The sequence below is a fragment of the Berkeleyomyces rouxiae genome, assembly GCF_048999995.1.
Source record: "Berkeleyomyces rouxiae strain 22BRR77 chromosome Unknown BrBRR77_ptg000011l, whole genome shotgun sequence".
NCBI lineage: Eukaryota > Fungi > Ascomycota > Sordariomycetes > Microascales > Ceratocystidaceae > Berkeleyomyces > Berkeleyomyces rouxiae.
The window spans coordinates 113,081-133,621 of NW_027396501.1; the positions used below are offsets into that span (position 1 = coordinate 113,081).

The window sequence follows — 20,541 nt, forward strand, 5'->3', positions numbered from 1 at the left end:
AGAGCGCGGCCGCCCGGGTTTGATCCGCCGTCGCGTTCCTACCCTGTTTGGAGGGGAGGGGAAGGGGAAGGGACTTGACGTGAAGCGGTGCAACTGCCGCGCGAGAGTGCGCGTGCCTGCAGTATGGCGCGATCCACACATGACGACACAATCCAGCTATACAACTTCAGCTATCTACGGCTCCTTGTCATATCAAACTAGTTGGCTGTCTAGCTGCCTGTCCACCTCCTCTGCACGTCCGACTTCTCCCTCACGCCACTTCGTCGTCATCTCCACTGCTCCACTCCCCATTCCGTCTGGTCCTGCTTGCCTCAATACAAACGGCCCAGCATGCCACCCCTCACTCCCTCGTCTCTGGTCTGTCTTTTCCTCTCATCTCTCCCAAGTCGCACACTATTGACATCCCCATCTCCAAAACCCGAAACACGGCCAGACACAAACATTGTGTGGAACTGGCGATCCTTGCACATGGCCAGAGCTGCACGGCCAGCTAAACCCTCAAGTTTGGTCCGCGAGAACACTCTCTCGGGCCCAGATGGCAGTGTGCGGGCTGGACCTGGTGCTTATCTCTTTGATTCCTAGCCAAGCAGCAGTATAGACGAGCATTTGTTGATATCTCCATGTTGTAGACATGCCCGCAGGCAGCGGCCAGTTAGCTGCTTACAGCCCTGCAAGCATCACCCATGTCGCCCGCCAAGCTCGCTCTATTATTAGCCGCGCTCTCTCCCCTCCACTTCTCTTTGCTTCTTGCATTGTTCCAGCGTCACTTGACAGCATCCTTCGGATTCACGGTCCTTCGGATTCGATACTCGCAGCGTGGCCGGCCCAGCCCCACTCTCCGATTCCCTTGGCCGTCTGTTCCTCACCGCCTCGACCCGCAAGCTAGGGTTAGACTGCACGTGACACGCTTAAGACCCTGAGCCCGCGTGACTTGTCCGCGTGACCTGTCCGCGTGACACATCCAACCCTAACCCCGGTCTACCATATCGCCCCAAATAGCTTCCAACTACCTGCAGTCAATGATTTCCCCTTCCGAGTCCATCCCAACTTTTGCATCCGGCCAACCAGCCTTGTCTTCTGGTCTCCCTCGCCTACTTGATGCTCGCCATCATCACCATGTAGCTCACCGTCTCGGTCGACTTAGTCATCCGCCCGTTTCCAGGGGACTCGTGCGCTGTTTCTCACCCACTGCAAGCCTGCAGCCAGGCCCAAGCCTCCATCCAGACCCAAGCCTCCATCTATAGCTACAAGCTCCACCCCCAAGCATCCTGGTGCTCCATCCCGCGGTGTTAGAGCATCCAGCCTCCTGGTCTGCTGAAAATGCCACCCGAACCTCATCGCGGCCCCAAATGCCGTCTGGCCCCGCCGGCTCTGGAACACCGGCCGGCCGGCCTTGGGCCTGCAGCTCCGTGCCAGCAAAATGCCGCCGGCGACAGCCAACCGCACGACGCCGACGCCGACGCCGACGACCTCGAGTCGCCGCCGCCGCCGCTCTTGTCGCAGTTCTTCTACGCATCCTCCATCCCCATCGACGACCCGCTTTCGCCCGGCACCAACCCCAACACCCCGGATCCTGCCGGCTTCAAAGGCCAGCTGCGGCCCTTCTCGCGCCCGGACAGCAATGTCCTCGAAAAGGCCTGGCGCAGCCTGACGGCGCCGTGCAGCCGCGAGACTCATCGCCACGTGTACCGGCTCGGCAACCCGAGCCCGCAGGCTTCTCAGCATCACAGTGAGCTCCTGGCTCGCATCATCGCCAAACTTGCAAAGGCCCATTTCCAGAAGCATGGCTCCAGACCAGAAATATATGCTGCAGTGCTGCAGCCCATAAATTCTGCGGCGCCAGTGAGCGAATGTTGCTCCGGGCTCTGGGCGGACATTGACGCCAGCCTCCAGCACCAATTCTGCGCCCTGTTGCGCCGCCATGACTTCCGCTTTGGCCCCGAGCGTGTGGCTCTCGAAATCATGAATGAACTGAGGAGGCTGATCCTGGCCAAAACAACTGCCCATGGGCCGCGGAACGAGCTCGGGAGGTCTGAGAGTTCCACGTCCATCCCGTCTACACAAGAGGCGTCCCGCGGCTCAACACCCTTCGCGCCCGAGAGCTTCAAGGGCACAGGAGTTCCGCGGCACCTGGGCGAGGCCCGAGTCGCCTCGCGGGAGACTATGAGTGATCTTGAGACCCGCACACGTGCTCTGTCTAGTCGCCTGGAACGAGACCGGCCATCGACTCCCGTCCCGTCGTCTTTTGGCTCTTTGCCGTTGCTACACACGAATGCCGTGAAACCTGCTGTGACCGCGGCCACATCTTCTCTGCCGCCTGTCGCGCCTCAAGTAAGCGTGTCTGTTCCTACTTCTGGCATCGGAACTCTGGTGCAGCAGGCCCGACAGCGCGATGAGCTCCCCTTTATGCCAAACCAACCACGTTCTGGGTCGCAAGAAGGCCAATCTAGCTCTCTCTCGAAACGCTCCGCCAGGCCTGCGGCCAGCAATGCACCAAACTCGTCCAGTGGTAGAGATGCCGCTGCAGTTGATGATACCGCTTTACCCGAAAACACACGCCCCAACAGCAGCTCATCTACAGTCCCAACACTCAAGACAATCGATGTCCCAGTCGGACTATCACGGCTTCATGTTGTCAGTGTAGCCGAGCTGGTCATGCGACCCATATATTGGTCACCAGTCAACGACCTGTCCTCCGTCATGAGAGCTACGTGGTTTTACGAGTGAGTCCATGCACCGCAGCCCAGAACTAGGCCATTCCATTACTCTTCCCTATTGATCCTCTTTCGAGTCACGTTGTGCTAACCCCCGGTTTCCAGAGACACGATGCTCCCCGTTCCTGTCAGTGTAGCCAATCAACTTGAAGCCGGCTATCGCGAGTTGCGCGCCTGGAGCGAGACGTGGAAAGTCCAACTTGAATGTGCCGTTGAAATCGGAGCCGCCGGCGAAGAAAAGATTTCCTACCCTTTGTGGCCTCAGGAGTTGTCCAACCCGAATGCAAAAATGCCCTGCCTCAACGAACCGCAGATAACGGGCGATATTTATTGTGCTGCCCGGTGTTTCTATGACGAGGCCGCAGCCGAGGGAGACCTGCAAGCTCCGCCGGAGCCGACAGGACAAGCCCCGAAACAGCCGCCGGAAGCCACCGCCGACACTCTGCATTACCCCAACCATGACGTAGTTTATCGGGATGCCCAGCACGCTTTCCTGCTCAAGCCTAGCCTCAAGCCATCCGCATACTATGGACGCCGGCCCATCTCGCGCATTGTCAAGGGCGTCAATGTGGGGGTTCCGGTCACAAGAGGCTTCGATAGACACGTGTGGGAAAAGCTCTATGAAAAGTCGCTGAACCCCCCGAAAGCAGAGAACTGGGCTGCCAGCAATGTATCCGGAGAAGACCCAGGCCACGCCAGTGAAGCCAGAGAAGACCCGGGCCACGTCGACCAAGGTCAAGAGTGTCCCGCCTGCGTCAAGCAAACAGAACAGGTGCGCGTCACAGATCTTGTCCTTGTGGCCCACGGCATTGGCCAGAAGTTTGCAGAGAGAGTGGAAAGCTTCCATTTCACGCACGCCATCAACTCTTTCCGGCGCGCCGTGAATATCGAGCTTCAGAATCCTGTGGTCAAGGATCTACTGCGGCCCGACCACAACGGCATCATGATTCTGCCGCTCAACTGGCGCCATTCGCTGTCCTTTGGAGACGACGGATCAGCAGAGAACGAGGATTGTGGCGCGCAAGACCAGTCTCTTGCTGGAAACTTTGGACTCAAAGACATTGAACCACCGACCATCCCGGCCGTCCGAAGCATCATCTCCGATGTCATGTTTGACATCCCATTTTACATGTCCCACCACAAGTCCAAAATGATATCGGCCCTGGTCTCAGAAGCCAACAGAGTCTACCGCCTCTGGTGTCTCAACAACCCCGGCTTTCGCGAGACCGGACGAGTCCACATTCTCGGCCACTCCCTCGGCAGCGCCATGGCCCTCGACATTCTCTCCAGACAGCCCAACCACGTGCCAAAGCCCGACCTGTCGCCAACCAAGGCGCCGTCGCTCCTCCATTTCGAGTTCAACACGTGCAACCTGATTCTCTGCGGGAGCCCGTCGGCATTCTTTCTCCTGCTTGAACGCGGCACTCTTACCCCCCGCAAAGGCCGCAGCAAGCCCGGCGCCGACCCGAGCGACTTCAACGACCCGGCCTTGACCGCTGATGCGGGCCAGTTTGGCTGCTTGGCCGTCGAAAACGTATACAATATCCTGGCCAAAGAGGACCCCATCGCATACCTGCTCACAGGCACCATCGACCCCGCCTACGCCGCAAGTCTTCGGCCAGCCTACCTCCCGAGCACAGCAACGTCGTTTCTCAAAAGCGTCGGCAATGCATTCAAGAGCTGGGGTCCCCGCGGGGCGCCCGTCGCCAACACAGACGCACCCACGGCCACCGCCTCGCCCCCAGACGACCACGACGTCGCGCCCTCGGCCCACCTGCCCTCGCAGCTCGAGCTCGAAATCCACGACTTTACGCGCGAAGAAGTCGCCGAGAAAAAGGCGCTGCTGCTCAACGACAACGGCCAGATCGACTGGTACCTGCGCACGACCGGCGGCCCGCTCGAGATCCAGTACCTCAACATGCTGAGCGCGCACACGAGCTACTGGAAGAACCACGACTTTATTCGCTTTCTCTGTGTGGAAATCGGCCGTCGGCCGGGGCGCAAGCACACGGTTCCCGACATGCGGGCGAAGAAGGTCCTGAAGCGCAGTGTGGAGGGGGTTGCGCTGGGGGGATTGTGAAGAAGAGGATTGTCGAGACTGTAGATATTGTGTGTGGCACTCAAGCCGTTGGTACTATTAACGCTTTTTTGGCTGTAGATGTTTATATAACTGTAGATGCATACCTGCATACACCTGCTTTGCCCGCCGTCTCTCAGAACTCGTCCAGGTCCATCATCTCATTCTCGTCAACGGCATAGTCCTCTTCAGACAGGATCCCCGTCGCGCCCTTGGCCGCCTCCTCCTGCAAGACGCGGATGCGCTCCTGGTCCAGGCGCTCCTTGTGGGCCATGAGATCGTCGTAGCTCCACGTGCTGATGCCCTCCTGGTCCTTGGCCTTGAACGGCTGCGCCATGTTGCGCAGGAACTTGCGCGCGTTGCCGACGGCCATGTCGGTGCTGAGATTGGTGTCGGTGTCCTTGAGCGCCTGGTTGATCCACTTGGGCAGCTGGGCGCGCTTCTTCTGGAAGCGCCGGTCGGCCAGGACCATGATGCCGTAGTCGTCCTTGCCGCGCAGCACGCGGCCGAGGCACTGCGCGGCGTGGCGCATGGCGTCGAACGAGAGAAAGTCGTTTTCGCGGATGCGGTACGTCTCGCGCAGGAACTCGAGGCGGGCTTTGAGGATGCGCGACTCGGTGTACTGGAACGGCACGCCGATGCACAGCACGGTGCGGCCGTATTGGTGGTCAAAGTCGATGCCCTCCGAGACCTTGCCGCGCGCGACGCACAGCAGCACGGCGCCGCGGCCATTGCAGCAGGCCGTGCGGTAGGTCTCGAGGGCCAGCGAGGTTTCCTGGGCGTCGGGCGTCTCGACCAGGATCAGCTTGTACTTCCACACCTCGTCGAGAATGCCCATGCCCTGCCACATGCTGATGATGGACTCCATGTACAGGTACGACGGGAAGAAGACGACCATGCCGTCGGGCGTCACCTTGGCGAACTCGGTGAGGATGGTGCCGTAGTTGCGCACGACGCTCGGCTCGTTGCGCACCTTGAAGCCGGTCGAGACCGAGGCCTGGTCGCTGCCGCGCGTGATGACCATGGGCATAAAGGACTTGCGCGCCAGCGTGATGGCGTACGACTCCTGCACCACGGTGGGAAAGTCGAGCATCTTGGAGTACATGTCCAGCGGCGAAATGGTGCCCGATGTGATGATGACGGAGCGGAAGCGGTCAAAGACGGGGCGGATGGCGATGGCGGCGTCCATGCAGGTAAAGTGCAGCACGGGATTGGGCACCTCGGCGCTGTCCGACTCGAACGGCTCGAGAATCAGCACAAAGCCCTTTTCGTAGGTGGCCACGAGCGTGGCAAAGATGGCCACCTCCTGCAGCGGCTGGTAGTCTTCGATGCTGGTGAGCTCGAGCGTGCGCACCAGCGACGCCAGGCGCTCCGAGGCGAAGCGCAGCGGCTTGCGCTCGATAAACGTGTGCTCTTTGAGGTGGGCCAGGAACGACGGCGGCGTTTCCGAGATGACGTGGCGGATCTTCATGCGGGTCTAGACGCGGGGCTACGTTAGAGGGCGGCGGCGGTCGGGGCGGCGGCTCGGGGCAACGCACCTTGAGATACTCAATGAACCGTTTCAAAAAGGCCACAAAGTGCTCGGCCTTGCGGATGTTGCCAGGCACGGCCTCGCGGAGAAGGTCTTCCGGCAGAGCTAGAGGACAGCCGGGTCAGCACGTCTTGCCGTCTCTCCAAGACAGGGCGGCCTACCTGGATTCGCCATGAAGCCGTCGTCCTGCCGTGCCTCTTCGGCCTCGCGCAGGCCCTCGACCAGCTTCTCGTATTCGCTGCGCAGTTTTGCCTGGTCCGTCGCCTTGAGCTCGTTGACTTTGCGCTCGAGGTTCACGGCGCCGCGGGTGGCGCGCTTGAGCGAGTCTTCTGTGATGTCGGTGCTGAGGGCTTCGATGCAGACGTTGTCGATGTTGTGGGCCTCGTCAAAGACCACAATGCAGTCGCGCGAGAACTCGGCCGAGACGCGCTCTGCGATCTTGGGGTCCAGGAGGTAGTGGTACGAGTAGATGACCACGTTGCAGAATTGGAACTGGGCGCCATCGCGAGGGTTAGCCCAGCACGGCGGCGTCTCGGAGGGGCGTGGGGCCTTACCATTCGCCGGGCAGTAAAGTACGGGCATTGCTTGTTCTCCTCGCCGTAGCGCAGCAGGCTGTCAAAGGTCCAGACGCCATTGGGAATCAGGTTCTGGGGGTCCTTTTCGTAGAGGTTCTATGGGCAAAGACACACACAGTCAGCACTGCGCACAGAGCAGCACAAGCCGCCCCGGAGCCAGCGGCCCGGCCCGGCCCGGCTCGACTTACATCGTGATAAGAGCACAGGTCGACGTCCTCGCCGCGCGCCTTCTTCTCCATGACAAACGACGCCGTGAGACTGCGACACCGCGCGTCGACCACGGCGCCGCTCTTTTCCTGCTTGACCGACGGATGCAGACACAGGTTTTTGCGGCTCGTCAGGCCCAGCGCGCGGAACTCTTCCTCGTGGCCCAGCTGCTCGGCGCGGTACTTGATCAGGTTCTTCAACTCGGCCAGCGCCTTTTCAATCTCCGACACAGTCCGCGAGCAGTAGATGAGCTTGCGCGGCTCCGGGCTGTTTTGCTGGTACGCCACAATCAGCGACAGCAGAGACACGGTCTTTCCCGTGCCCGACGGCATTTCAAGCACGCAGTTGCCGTCGGCATCGAGGGTCCCTATACGCCGTGGCCGGCCGTTGTTAGTGTGGCATCGGAAGAGACCTCCGGAGGCGGATCGGGCCCGGGCCCGGGCCGTCGCCGGCTGCCGAGGCGGTCCAGGTCAGGCGATCGGCCGGGACAGGCACAAGCCCAATTCTCCTCGCCCGCTGTACATACTCTTCAAATCGCACATGTAGCTGCCGCTCGCAACACGCACGTTATGGTTAGTCCCTGCTGGCTCCTTTGGCTCCCGCCACACATTGAGACTCACGCATATTGTTCTGTAGCCGCCAGATGTTAGCTTGGACGCGTCCCACGGCTCAGCAAGGGAAAAGAGGCCAAGTGACCCTTTCTCCCTGGCCCCCAAACCCGGCACATCTCACCTGGATATATCCGCGGGTACGGAAACAGAACGGGGAGGTCGCTATGTCCAATTAGCAGGCCATTCATGGAAATTCACGGCCGGATTCCGACGGCGTACTCAATAAAGAACTTCATAGTTTCTTGGTGGGGGGGCGTCAACTCTAGCAACTATCAGTTTGGCTTTTTTTTGGTTGCGGCGGTCGCGATGTATAGAGCAAGGCTGAAAAACAAGATTGTGGTGTTGTAGGTGGTTTGGCAGCCTCGCGAATTGAGGTCGCGAAGTAGAGGATAACCCAGGACTTGGCCCATTGTAACCCTAGAGTCAGCTCAGATATTAACCCAGAATCTGACCCTAATTCTTACACCTTCTATTGACCTCGATTGCAAAGTGGCTGTACACACAACCCCCAAAAACTCCCAAGCACTTTTGTTTTTGCTCCATAAACCTCTCGCTATTTTCGTCCCCTCTAGCTTTGCTCTTCATTTCCTTTGCTTGGACACAGTCTAGTCTTGCTACATTAGCCAACTCCTCCTCCTCCGGCCATCACAGAAAGAAACACGCCAAAAATAAAACACCGGGCTTACAGATGCACACATGCAAAGTTGCTCCGCCTGCTGTTGCGACATAATCAAATCGGCGAAAATGGAAACAAATGTAACCCCGACCCGACATGTTGATATCCCAATGTGCTTGCTTTGCTTGAGCCAATAACTAGTAACAGCCAAGTGGCCCCAAAAATGGCACATTGAGGATGGCGTCTATTCTTGCTGGAATACCACCGCAGCCACCGGGGTTAAGTCGGCAATTACACGCAGCTAAATGCATCGTTAGTTGGGCAGATGGAGTTAGTCGTAGTTGTGTTCGTGATTGGGGGACCAACCCATTCTACGAGTCGGTACATACCTATCACAGCACAAGAGACGCGCTGAAGATAGGGCACAGTCACCCCGGGATTTGCCAACTCCAACTGCGACTGGCTACTTGCACTGACCAACTAGTTGAGGCTACACTCGGGCCAGCACCACCAACACGATGGTTAGAGACGCAGCTGAGAGGAATCCTCTTGCATGTGACACATGTTCCTTGCTTAGTGGGAAGTGCAGTTAGTTGAGAAGTCCAAACAGGTGAGATGAAGAAAGGGTTGAAAGTGCCCGTGTTAAATATAGTTCACCGAGAAATGAAGAAACCATCAGCGTGGGTCAATTAACCATCCGATGTCCCGTTCAGAGCGGCAACTAACGTTGATACATAGATTAGGTAGTTGCTCTATATTGATAAGCTGACAAGGAAATTACCTGCAACAGACGACCCGAGTCCTTTGGGGTCCTTCCTTGGGAGTGTCCGAGTCTCGAGTCTCGAGTCTGCACCTTCTCATTAAATCCGATTGAGTCCTTCTTGTCGAGTCTGCTCCTGCTTATTGAGTCCGATCGAGTCCTTCTTGTCGAGTCCGCTCCTTCCAATTGAGTCCGATCGAGTCCTTCTTGTCGAGTCCGCTCCTTCCAATTGAGTCCGATCGAGTCCTTCTAAACTTTACCTCAGTCTCTTTCTCTCTCTCGGACTCGGGGATTCTACACATTTTCCCTGTTCCTTTTTTTTTTCTTCTAGTCAACACACACCCACTTTGTTCTTGGTGCATTGAGTAATCTGAAACGCGGGGCGATTGAGGCTCACGCCATTTATATATAGTTGACTACTAACCAATACTCTTGAGAAAAAAAAAAAAAACATCCACCCCCCCTCTCCCCCCCCTTTTCCCCTGCTGGCCTTGGTGATTGGCGTCGGGTCCCAAGCGCAAAAAAATAAAACAAAGTTTATTCAAAGGCATTGCTTACATTTCCATGGTGCATGATGCATGTGTGAGCTTGTTGAGCCAACTGTGCGCTTATCCTATCTCGAGGAAACGCGCGAGCGACTCCTCTTATGCACTAGAACGCCGCTCTCTGTTGTTGCAAAAAAGATGAGGGAGGCATGGGCTCGAAGACGGCGGGAAAGAAGAGACACAAGCTGCAAATCAAACAGTTTATGCCGGGTTTAAAGTGCACGACGTGACAAGAGGTGGAGGCGCATCTCGATCAAGAGTTTTGTTTTGGTGTGGAGGTTTATGTTTGCTGGCACCGGAAACTTTAAGAGAGAGAGAGAGGGGATGGAAATGGAAATGGACTTGGAAATCATCCTGCTACAATGTCTGGTGAACGCATAGTTGGTTGTCGATGTCAAAATATATGTGTTTTTCTTTTTTCATGTTGCTATATATAGCAGAGAAAGACATGGCCATTACATAATTGCTGCATATCTGTTGATCGGCAAGAAACAACGCGATCTCACTGACTAGCATAACTAACTAGTTGTATGCACATAGTTACGTAGTAATTGCGTGGATATGACGAGGAGAACAAGTAGGGCAGTCAAGAGTACAAACGGGACTTTGACAAAAAAAAAAGAAAAAAAAACGAGAAAAAAAAAGTCCCTGCCTACCCAATGTTGGATTCCCCATTCGGACAGCAAATCATCACATGTGTTCCAAAAGAGGAAAAGAAAAATAGAAAATAAGCTCTCTTGAAACCAGAGACGCGGAGAATAAAGTCTGGGACGGAGTCGAGGAGGCCGAGCGAGATATGAGGAGGAATATTGAGGACCGAGCCATAATGTTGATGAAACCATGAAAGACTGGGGGGGGGGGGGGGAGAGAGAGAGAGAGAGAGAGCAAAATGGTGAGAGCTTATTTGGGCTTGAGGAAAAGAAAGGCAAAAGAAGTTAAGAAGGAAAAAAAAAAACAGGTTCTCAAAATAGGTGAGTCTTTTTTTTTTCTTTCCCTTCTTTTGCTGATGTTGCCGACTCCCGAGAAACACACCGTGGCACTTGACTCGTCACCACAACTGTGAGAAGAAAGAAGAAACTCCCCCCCCCTCTTCCCGCGTCTTACACGCAGATGATGTGTAGTTAGTTCTCCCTGCAGATACTTGGACACTTCTCCCCACCCCACGCAGTCAGTGTCTCACCGTCGTGATCTAAGCTTCTCTGCCGGGACCAACTACATACGTCTTCCTGCGTGAGCCGGGCCCTGGTGCCGGATGGTGTACCATAGCTCCCTGGGGGAGAGGGGGAAGGATGCTTTTCGGCTATATTTGTTGCCATAATCATGTATGCTGGAGCACAGCCCCCCCGCGTCTTGTCAAGCTGCCTGCTCGCAGCAGCAAACCACGACGGGCAAAGCTCGCCAATCCAGATTCATGCAGTGTCTATCGGCATGGAGAGACGGGCGGGGAGGGGGTTGTGGTTATCAGAGTAGTTCCATCATGCTGGGCGAGATATCCAGAGAGAGAGAAACAGACCTTTGGGATGCATCACGTCCATCAGTGTCTAAAGAGCCTGGAAATAGCAACATGGCCAGAGATTAATGGCTACAGGATGGCGTGTTTCATCATGGTGAAGATGTGGTGGGAGCAGTTGGGTGCTCGTATCTATAGATATTCCAGGTATATGCAAAGAGAGAGGAGTCTATGGGTGGCCGGAAAAACACAGGGGTTTTTTTTGGGCAAAACAGGACGAGGCCATAGCCATGGGAAGGGTGATGACGACGAGCTAAAAATCGAAGCTGGAAGAGTGGGAGGAGATGGGTAGCACAGGCGTAGAGGGGGAGTGACAGTGACGTTGTGGTTTCTTTTTTTTTTTTCATTTTTTTTTTTTTTTCATTTAGGTGCTGCAGGTCACAAGCCAGCAAGACAAACAAACCTCGGACTCGACTGGCGACCTGCATCTTGTAGCTATTCTATACTTGACTCCATGGACAGATACACTGCGTCTTTCTCGTGTCCGTCGCGAATCTCAACCCTCGTCTTCCCTGCTTCGACTGCCGCCAGATTGTATGACACTCAAAGCTCTCGATCGGTATTTTCCTTTGCACATTTCACATCGTGATTCACCATGAATACCCCCTGCGAATATGCACGCCCCCCCTCCCCGGTCGTCCAGGGGAGGCGTGGCCGTCCACGCTCCCTGGCTACACGCCCGCTGCTCCCCCGAACAGACGTCCTCGCTGGCTCGATCAGGACTTACAGCCATGGCATGGCGCTCTGGCTCTTTTCTCTGGCCTGCCTGCAGCGATGTGAGGCATAGGCGACATCTTGCGTGGGCTGGGCCTTGATACAAGTATGCGCCGGTGCCCCGGTGTCATGGTGCAGTCGAGTCTTGATCTTGGCCTCCTCAAGTTTCTGGCAAGCAAGCTCTCTCTGCACATACCAACTCTTGAATCATCATCAGCATTTTTGTCCAGCTTTTCGTTTGTTGTTCATTTTCTTCATTCATTCTCATTGTTCATCGTGGTATTGCATACTCCATTCGCCATCTGTCTCTTGCATCTTGTCGTTCTCTCCATCTTACAGCATCTCTCAGCATCAAGTTCTGCTTGCCACCCACCACATCATTTCTGAAACCACTACTACTACTCGTCTCGTCACATCATGGAACTCTCACCACCCTCGCTGACCCGCTCGCCCTCGACGCCGCCGTCGACCTACTACCGCATGTCGTCTCCCGGCGCCGTCGAGCAGCAATACAGACTGCAGTCCATGTACCCCGACGCCGGCTGCGGCCTCCTGGACCCCTCGGACCACTCTCTGGCGCCCTCCATGGTCCATGCTGGCTGGAGCTCTCCCGGCTCCATGGTCCCGCCCATGTCCGAGGGCCCCAGTGCGGCCGCCACGCCGGCATCTCTGCACGCCTCCCTCGTTGCCGCGGACTATGACAGCTTCGGCGCCTACGACCAGCAACAACACCAGCATGCCCCGGCCCCGTACGCCCCGGAAATGTACCACCCGTCCGCCCACAGCACCGAGACCGCCTCCACCGGCCACCACTCGCCCGTCCCCTCGCACAGCTCGTTCGGCACGCCGTTCATGAACACCGCCGCCCTGCCGCCCCGCATGAAGGATGAGCCGCACATGGAGGCCTACGGCAGCCTCGAGCCCAGCCGCTACTCGTCGCCCGCCGCCATGCACGCCACGGCCGCCGCGCCGTTCATCAGCGACGTCTACGGCCCGCCGCAGGCCTACGTCATGGACGCTCTGCACCAGGCCGCTGGCCAGACCCCCGGCCACGCCCAGACCCCTGGCCACGCGCAGCCGTTCTACGTGCACGCGCCAATGGGCGCCCACGACCCGGTGCTCCTGGGCGCCGCGCCCGCGGGCCTGCCCGAGTCGGTGCTGGCGGACCGCCGGTTCCGGCTGCGCGGGCGCCGCGCGCCGCGCCGGCTGACGACCAAGGAAGAGGCCAACTTCCAGTGCGAGGTCAAGGGCTGCGGCAAGCTGTTCAGCCGCAGCTACAACTACAAGGCGCACATGGAGACGCACGACGAGAAGCGCGAGTACCCGTTCCCGTGCGAGGTGGCCGACTGCTCCAAGAAGTTTGTCCGCAAGACAGACCTGCAGCGCCACCACCAGAGCGTGCACATGAAGGAGCGCAACCACTCGTGCGACTACTGCGGCCGCAAGTTTGCGCGCAAGGACACGCTGCGCAGGTAAGCCGACTGACTGTTCTGCCCGGTTCCCGCCCGCCTCAGCTGCTAACCCCCTCTCCCGCAGACACATGGAAGACGGCTGCTCCAAGCGCTTCGACATCAGCAGCATCGATCTGCAGGCCGACGCCTACGACGCCCTCCGCCAGCACCGCCTGCCCATGGCCGTCCCGCCCATGGGCCACGCGATGGCCTCGCCGCCCACGCACCCGCTGTCGATGGGCGCCATGGGCGGCGTGATGGCGCCGGCAATGGTGCCGTGCCCGCAAGTGGCCACGTGGGCGCCGTAAGCCGCGTCTCTTTTGTCTTTTCCTTTTTATCGTTTCTCCTTACGCTGCACATGATGATATCCTCGGGCTTCTCTCTGGTCCTGTTTTTCTTGTCTACTTTTTTCTTGCTCTCTTTCTGCCGCATCATCATCGTTTGGCGTTCTGCTTTTTGTGTCTGTTACACAAATGGAATCTCGGCCAACTTTACATTTTTCTGGTACGCCCTGGGGGTTTGGAATCACTTTCTTTTTTTTTCTCTGTTTTTTTTTTTATCTCTCTGCTGGCATCGTCGGGATTCATTCCTTGGCGCACTCATACTTTGCATATATATTTAGTTCCGTAACTATCATTAACACGCGTCATTTACTTTTGAATTTGAGTCTTGGAAGCGAGCGCCACTTGGTGTTAACCCTGGATGTGTAGCTTGAGTAACCCTGGATGTGTAGCTTGAGTAACCCTGGATGTGTGGACCTCTAACCCTGACCCTCTCCCCAGCCCCACCCTCCTATCTTATCGCACCCTCACACCGCTTTTACATTCTGCCGCCGCTCACCGCTAAAAAAAAACTTCAATCGGTATCTGCCCCACTTTGACCAGGCAAAATTTCAGTTTTCCGCGTTTGTTCTGCAGGAAAAAAAGAAAAAAAAGGCCGATAAGATTCATGTATTTTTTGGCTTCTTTTTTTTTTTTTTTTTCTGGCCTGGCTACCAGCTTTTCCAGCTTCTATTTTTTTTTTGAACTAATTTTTTTTTTGCGTTGTGCCGTAGCCATTTTGCGACTCTTTTTTCTTCTTTTGCATCTTCCATCAACCTCTCGCCACGGGTTTTTCTTTCTCGCTTTCTTTGCTGAGTGGATGACGCCGCCAACTCTCAGAGTCTTTTCTTCGTCGCTCCCCAGAGTCCAGAGTCTTTCTTCTTCTCGCCCCAGCTCCGGATCCGCCACCAACACCCCATTCCCCTCGTCTCCGGGCCCCCCATCGATGCAGACACCTCCCGCCGCCGGCCCCGTCCCGCTTCTCTAGCCTCCTGCTCTGCTCTGCTCTGCTCCGCGTCCGCGCCGGTCCTCCGCCGTCTGCCGCCATGAACATTTCCAACCCCGTGACCACCACGGTCGACCGAGTCGAGTTTGACTTTCTGACCAGCCACGATGTGCGGGCCATCTCCGTCAAGCGCATCCAAAACAGCAACTCGTTCGACTCGCTGCTGAATCCCGTGCCTGGCGGTCTCTACGACCAGGCGCTGGGTGCTTGGGGCGACTCTCCGTAAGCCAAGCCACATCTCTGCCCTGCCTCCGCGTCCCGCTTGCTAACACCCGCCGCCGCTGCCGCCGCCGCCGCCGCCGCCAGATGCCTGACCTGCCATCTGAACCAGTACCACTGCCCCGGTCACGCCGGCCACATCGAGCTGCCGTGTCCCGTCTACCACCCCACCTTCATCGACCAAGTGCTGACGCTGCTGCGCGCCCAGTGCCGCTACTGCAACGGCTTCCGCCTGTCAACCCGCGCTCTGCACCGATACCTCTGCAAGTTCCAGCTGCTGCAGTACGGGCTGCTGGAGGCTGCCCACCACATTGACACGCTGGACGAAGACCTCTCGTACCTGCCCGACGACCTGCGCCACGCCGACTCGGAGAGCGAGGCCGAGGAAGAGGGCGCTTCGAGCACCCAGGACCTCGTAATACGCAAGCGCAACCGCTTTGTTGCCGCCGCCATCAAGGGCCGCCGCGTGGCCGTGTCCGAGGCCATGGACGCCAAGCACGAGGGCGCCACCGCGCTGCGCCGCGTGCTGGTCAAGGAGTTTCTGGTCGAGGCCAACCGCGTCGGCAAGTGTGCCAGCTGCCACGGCGTGTCGCCGCGCTACCGCAAAGACGGCGCCGTCAAGATCTTTGAAAAGCCGCTGTCCACCAAGGAGGTCAACTCGATGAAGTCGCGCCGCTTACGCGCCACAGACGCCATGACCACGCGCGCGCCCAAAGCCTCCCAGGCCGAGGCGGCCCAGCACCAGGTCGACGAGGCCGTCGAGCTGGACTCCAACGACGCCGCCGCCGCCGACTCCGACGTCGAGATGACCGACGACGCGCCCGCGGCAGCCGCCGACGCCAAGCCGTCGCAGCGCTATCTGAGCGCCATGGAGGTGCAAAGCCGCCTGCAGCTGCTGTTCAAAAAGGAGCAAAACATCCTGTCGCTGCTGTACAGCTCACGGCCGTCCAAGACCATTGTCAAGGTCACGCCCGACATGTTCTTCATCGAGGCGATCCTCGTGCCGCCGAACCGCTACCGGCCCGAGGCCCGCATGGGCGCCGGCCAAATATCCGAAAACGAGCAAAACGGCCTGTTCAAAAACATTCTGCGCGGCTGCGAGCGCATCCAGCGCGCCGGCACGCTTGAAAGCGACAAGCCCCGGTCGATGCGCGAGCTGGCCGACCTGCACCGAGCGTGGATCGAGCTGCAGGGCGCCGTCAACTCGCTCATTGACAAGAACCTCAACCCGACCAAGGGCGCTGCGGCGCTCAAGAACGAGGAGGGCATCAAGCAGAAGCTGGAAAAGAAGGAGGGCCTGTTCCGCATGAACATGATGGGCAAGCGCGTCAACTACGCCGCCCGCTCCGTCATCTCGCCCGACCCCAACATTGAAACCAACGAGATCGGCGTGCCGCTCGTCTTTGCCACGCGCCTGACCTACCCCGAGCCCGTAACCAGCCACAACTTCCGCGAGCTGCACCAGGCCGTCATCAACGGCGCGTCGCAGTGGCCCGGCGCCGTGGCCATCGAGAGCGAGACGGGCCAGCTGACGAATCTGCGCTGGAAGACGCCCGACCAGCGCGCCGCGCTGGCCAACCAGCTGCTGGCGCCGTCGTCGGTCTCGTCCATCGGCACCAAGAACAAAAAGGTGCACCGCCACATCACCAACGGCGATGTGGTGCTCATGAACCGCCAGCCCACCCTCCACAAGCCGTCCATCATGGGCCACCGCGTACGCGTGCTTCCGGCCGAAAAGACGATCCGCATGCACTACGCCAACTGCAACACGTACAACGCCGACTTTGACGGCGACGAGATGAACATGCACTTTCCGCAAAACGAAATCGCCCGCGCCGAGGCCCTGCAGATTGCCGACACCGACCACCAGTACATCTCGGGCACGCAGGGCAAGCCTCTGCGTGGTCTTATCCAGGACCATCTGTCCGTGTCCGTCGCCCTGTGCAGCAAAGACACCTTCTTTGGCCGCGGCGACTACCAGCAGCTGGTCTATGCGGCTCTGCGCCCCGAGCATGGCCACATTCTCGGCGACCGCCTGGAGCTAGTGCCCCCGGCCGTGCTGAAGCCATTCCCGCGCTGGACGGGCAAGCAGGTGGTGACTACCATCCTGAAGAACATCAAGCCGCCCAACTGCGGCGGCCTGTGGATGACGGGCAAGACGCAGCTCAAGGCTGCGCAATGGGGCGTCGGCGGAGAAGACGAGGCGCTGGTGCGCTTCATCGACGGCGAGTTCATCTCGGGCATCCTCGACAAGTCGCAGCTCGGCCCCAGCTCCGGCGGCATGATCCACGCCATCCACGAGGTCTACGGCGCGTCGATTGCCGGCAAGACGCTCTCGGCCTTTGGCCGCCTGCTGACGCGCTACCTGCACATGCGCGCCTTTAGCTGCGGCATGGACGATCTGCGGCTCACGGAGCAGGGCGAGGCGGCGCGTCTCCGGGCGCTGTCGGGCGCCCAGACGGTCGGTCTTGGTGTGGCCAAGAAGTATGTGTCTCTGGACGAGAACGACACCGCCATCCAGGCCGACAACCCCGAGCTGATGAAACGCCTCGAGGAAGTCCTGCGCGACCCCGTCAAGCACGAAGGTCTCGATCGCCTGATGAACCAGCAGACGGCCGGCCTGACCACCGAGGCCACCAACTCGTGTTTGCCCGTTGGTCTGGAAAAGCTGTTCCCGCAGAACCGCATGCAGGCCATGACTACTTCGGGTGCCAAGGGTGGCCAGGTCAATGCCAACCAGATTTCCGTCAACCTGGGCCAGCAGGTTCTGGAGGGTCGCCGTGTGCCCGTCATGGTGAGCGGCAAGTCTCTGCCGTGCTTTGACCCGTTCGACTCCAGCGTCCGTGCCGGCGGATACATTGTCAACCGCTTCTTGTCTGGTATTCGGCCCCAAGAGTACTACTTCCATCACATGGCTGGTCGTGAGGGTCTGATTGATACTGCCGTCAAGACAGCCAGCTCGGGTTATCTCCAGCGCTGTATCATCAAGGGTATGGAGGGCCTTACCGTCTCATACGACTCGACAGTGCGCGACGCGGATGGCTCGCTGGTGCAGCTTCTGTACGGCGAGGACGGCCTCGACGTTTCCAAGCAAAAGTACCTGACCGACTTTACGTTTGTGGCCCGCAACAAGGACTCTGAGGCATCGCAGCTGAGCCTAGGCTCGCTCGATGAGTCTCTGGTTGAGCGCAAGGGCGAGATCCTCAAGCAAATGAAGAGCGCCATCAAGCACTCCAAGGCCAAGGACGGCAAGTCCAAGGACCCCGTGACATCGACGCTCAACCCGGCGCGCAACCTGTTTGCCACGTCCGAGGCGTTTTACAACAAGATGACCAACTACATTAGCAAGAACCCCGATGGCGTCATCCGAGACAAGGAGAAGAAGTCGGCGGGCGCCTGCATCACCAAAAAGGACGCCGAGCTACTGTTTGCCGCCAAGTATATGCGCTCCATGGCCGAGCCCGGCGAAGCCGTCGGCATTGTCGCCGGCCAGTCCATCGGCGAGCCGTCGACGCAGATGACACTAAACACGTTCCATTTGGCTGGCCACTCGGCCAAGAACGTGACACTGGGTATCCCGCGCCTGCGTGAAATCCTCATGACTGCGGCCGTCAAGCTCAAGACTCCCAGCACCACGCTCGTGCTGCGCGACAGCGTGAGCAAGGCCGAGGCCCAGGCCTTTGCCAAGTCGCTGTCCATCCTGCCCATGGCCGACGTTCTCGACAAGGCGGTAGTCAAGGAACGTGTCGGCAAGGGCAAGGGCTACGCGCTGGCCAAAATCTACGACATCAAGCTGTTCTTCTTCCCTTCAGAGGAGTACACCAAGACGTATGCCGTCACTGTCGACGATGTGATCTCAGCCGTCGAAGTTCACTTCCTGACCAAGCTTCTCGCCTTTACCAAAAAGGAGATCAAGAAGCGCCTAAGCGACAGCAACTCGTCGACTCCGGCCGTAGGAGTCTCGGTCGGCACCGTGGAAATCGCCACGGCCTCGTCCGCCGGCAACCGCCGCTCGGCCGATGACGAAGAGGAGGACAGCGACGGCGACAACGACGACGACGACGACGGCGACGCCACCACGGCCAAGCGCAAGGCAAACCGGACCGAAGCGTCGTCCTACGGCGCCAATGACGACGAGGACAATGCGATTGAGCGCGCGGCCGAGAGCAGCGACGACGAGAGCGACCAGGATGAGGGCTTTGCCGGCAGCCCCAGCGGCGGCCACGACTCGGACTCGGACGCTGGCTTCGGCGCGGCGTCGGCCAAAGACCGGGCGAGAGCCGGCGCCAACCGCAGCCGCCGGGTCCTCCAGAAGCACGAAAACGTCACGCGCTTCAAGTACGACGAAAAGGCCGGCGCGTGGGCTGAGCTGACGCTCGAGTTCGACATTGAGACGCCCAAGCTGATTATGCTCAACCTGGTGCAGGACGCGATCCGCAAGTCGGTGGTGCGGCAGATTGCGGGCGTCGGCGCGTGCACGTTTGCCGAGGACGAGAACCTCGAGGACCCCGTGGCGCACCAGAGCGTCAAGGCGGACGTGATCCACGCGGCGGGCATCAACCTGCGCGAGCTGCGCAAGTACTCGGACTACATTGACGAGAACCGCATCTACACCAACGACATTGCGGCAGTGCTGGAGGAGTACGGCGTCGAGGCGGCGCGCAACAACATTATCCAGGAGCTCAACGCCGTCTTCTCGTCGCACGGCATCTCGGTGGACGCGCGCCACCTGAACCTGATTAGCGACTACATGACGCGCAACGGCGGCTTCACGCCCTTCAACCGCATCGGGCTCAAGGGCAACGTCAGCCCGTTCACCAAGATGAGCTTCGAGACGACGCTCGGCTTCCTCAAGGAGGCGCTGATTTCCGGCGACTGGGACGACCTGAAGACGCCCAGCTCGCGCATCGTCATGGGCAAGCTGAGCAAGGTCGGCACCGGCGCCTTTGACGTCTTCACCAACGTGCCGACGGTGACGGCCGAGGCGGGCTGGGCTTGACGTGCGGGATAGCCGGGCTCGGCGAGTCCGGCACTACTACTGTCTTTGTTTCTTGTTGTTGTTGCCTCTTCTCTTTTTCGCGTCACTGTTCTTTCTGCGCCGTTATCGGCTGCTCTTGATATTCTGCTCGTCTTTTTCTTTTCTTCTGCTGTTGGACTCGGTTGGTGGTGTCGTCGGGCCTTTGTTTTTTGAGAGCCGGGAATTTCTGCCCGGCCGACTGATTTGTTACTGCTTGTTCACGTGGCGAGGGCTTGATCCTGAATCGGCCCAAACTAGCATTCCCAAAAATGTGTTGTTGTCCTAAACTATCGTAATGTATGCAATAGAGTTTAACGTCTTTGATAACTTTGGCTGTCTACTGGTTGGTGATTGGCTCTGGACGGGCACACGTGACTTGAACACTGCAGCCAATGGCGGTGAGCCTACCACGTGACATTGCACGTGACGCCGGTTCTCCTCATCTGATTAGCTTCAGCCGTGAGCAACACATGTTCAGTTGTGTCTCTTTATTCACTTGTTTTGTTCAGATGGTTCACACTTGGTCAATATTGTTGAGCTACAAATGATGCGATAAATCATGAAGCAAGTTGCATTGCAATTCCCAGGCGCGGCATTATTGGCCGCTACAATAAAAAAGAAAAATGATAGTTTACAAACCACCCAACAATAACAAGATAACAATCAAT

The 20,541-nt window shown here is 58.2% G+C and overlaps 4 protein-coding genes across 4 annotated transcripts; 3 read left to right on the forward strand and 1 right to left on the reverse strand.

Moving 5' to 3' along the window:
• Positions 1–1,320: 1,320 nt before the first annotated feature.
• Positions 1,321–4,794, forward strand: BROUX77_007093 (uncharacterized protein; the record flags this gene model as incomplete). The annotated part of the gene is made up of 2 exons (XM_073752150.1): positions 1,321–2,723; positions 2,820–4,794. 2 exons carry the CDS (start codon positions 1,321–1,323, stop codon positions 4,792–4,794), a joined length of 3,378 nt encoding a protein of 1,125 aa, XP_073602504.1.
• A 133-nt stretch (positions 4,795–4,927) lies between these two features.
• Positions 4,928–7,646, reverse strand: BROUX77_007094 (uncharacterized protein; the record flags this gene model as incomplete). Its single annotated transcript, XM_073752151.1, has 6 exons — positions 4,928–6,268; positions 6,330–6,427; positions 6,484–6,814; positions 6,877–6,993; positions 7,086–7,471; positions 7,631–7,646. The coding sequence occupies 6 exons, from the start codon at positions 7,644–7,646 to the stop codon at positions 4,928–4,930; spliced, it is 2,289 nt and encodes a 762-aa protein (XP_073602505.1).
• Positions 7,647–12,277: 4,631 nt separating this feature from the next.
• BROUX77_007095 (uncharacterized protein) lies at positions 12,278–13,619 on the forward strand (the record flags this gene model as incomplete). Its single annotated transcript, XM_073752152.1, has 2 exons — positions 12,278–13,332; positions 13,397–13,619. 2 exons carry the CDS (start codon positions 12,278–12,280, stop codon positions 13,617–13,619), a joined length of 1,278 nt encoding a protein of 425 aa, XP_073602506.1.
• A 1,058-nt stretch (positions 13,620–14,677) lies between these two features.
• On the forward strand, positions 14,678–19,855 carry BROUX77_007096 (uncharacterized protein; the record flags this gene model as incomplete). The annotated part of the gene is made up of 2 exons (XM_073752155.1): positions 14,678–14,859; positions 14,944–19,855. The coding sequence occupies 2 exons, from the start codon at positions 14,678–14,680 to the stop codon at positions 19,853–19,855; spliced, it is 5,094 nt and encodes a 1,697-aa protein (XP_073602507.1).
• Between the last annotated feature and the right edge of the window lie 686 nt (positions 19,856–20,541).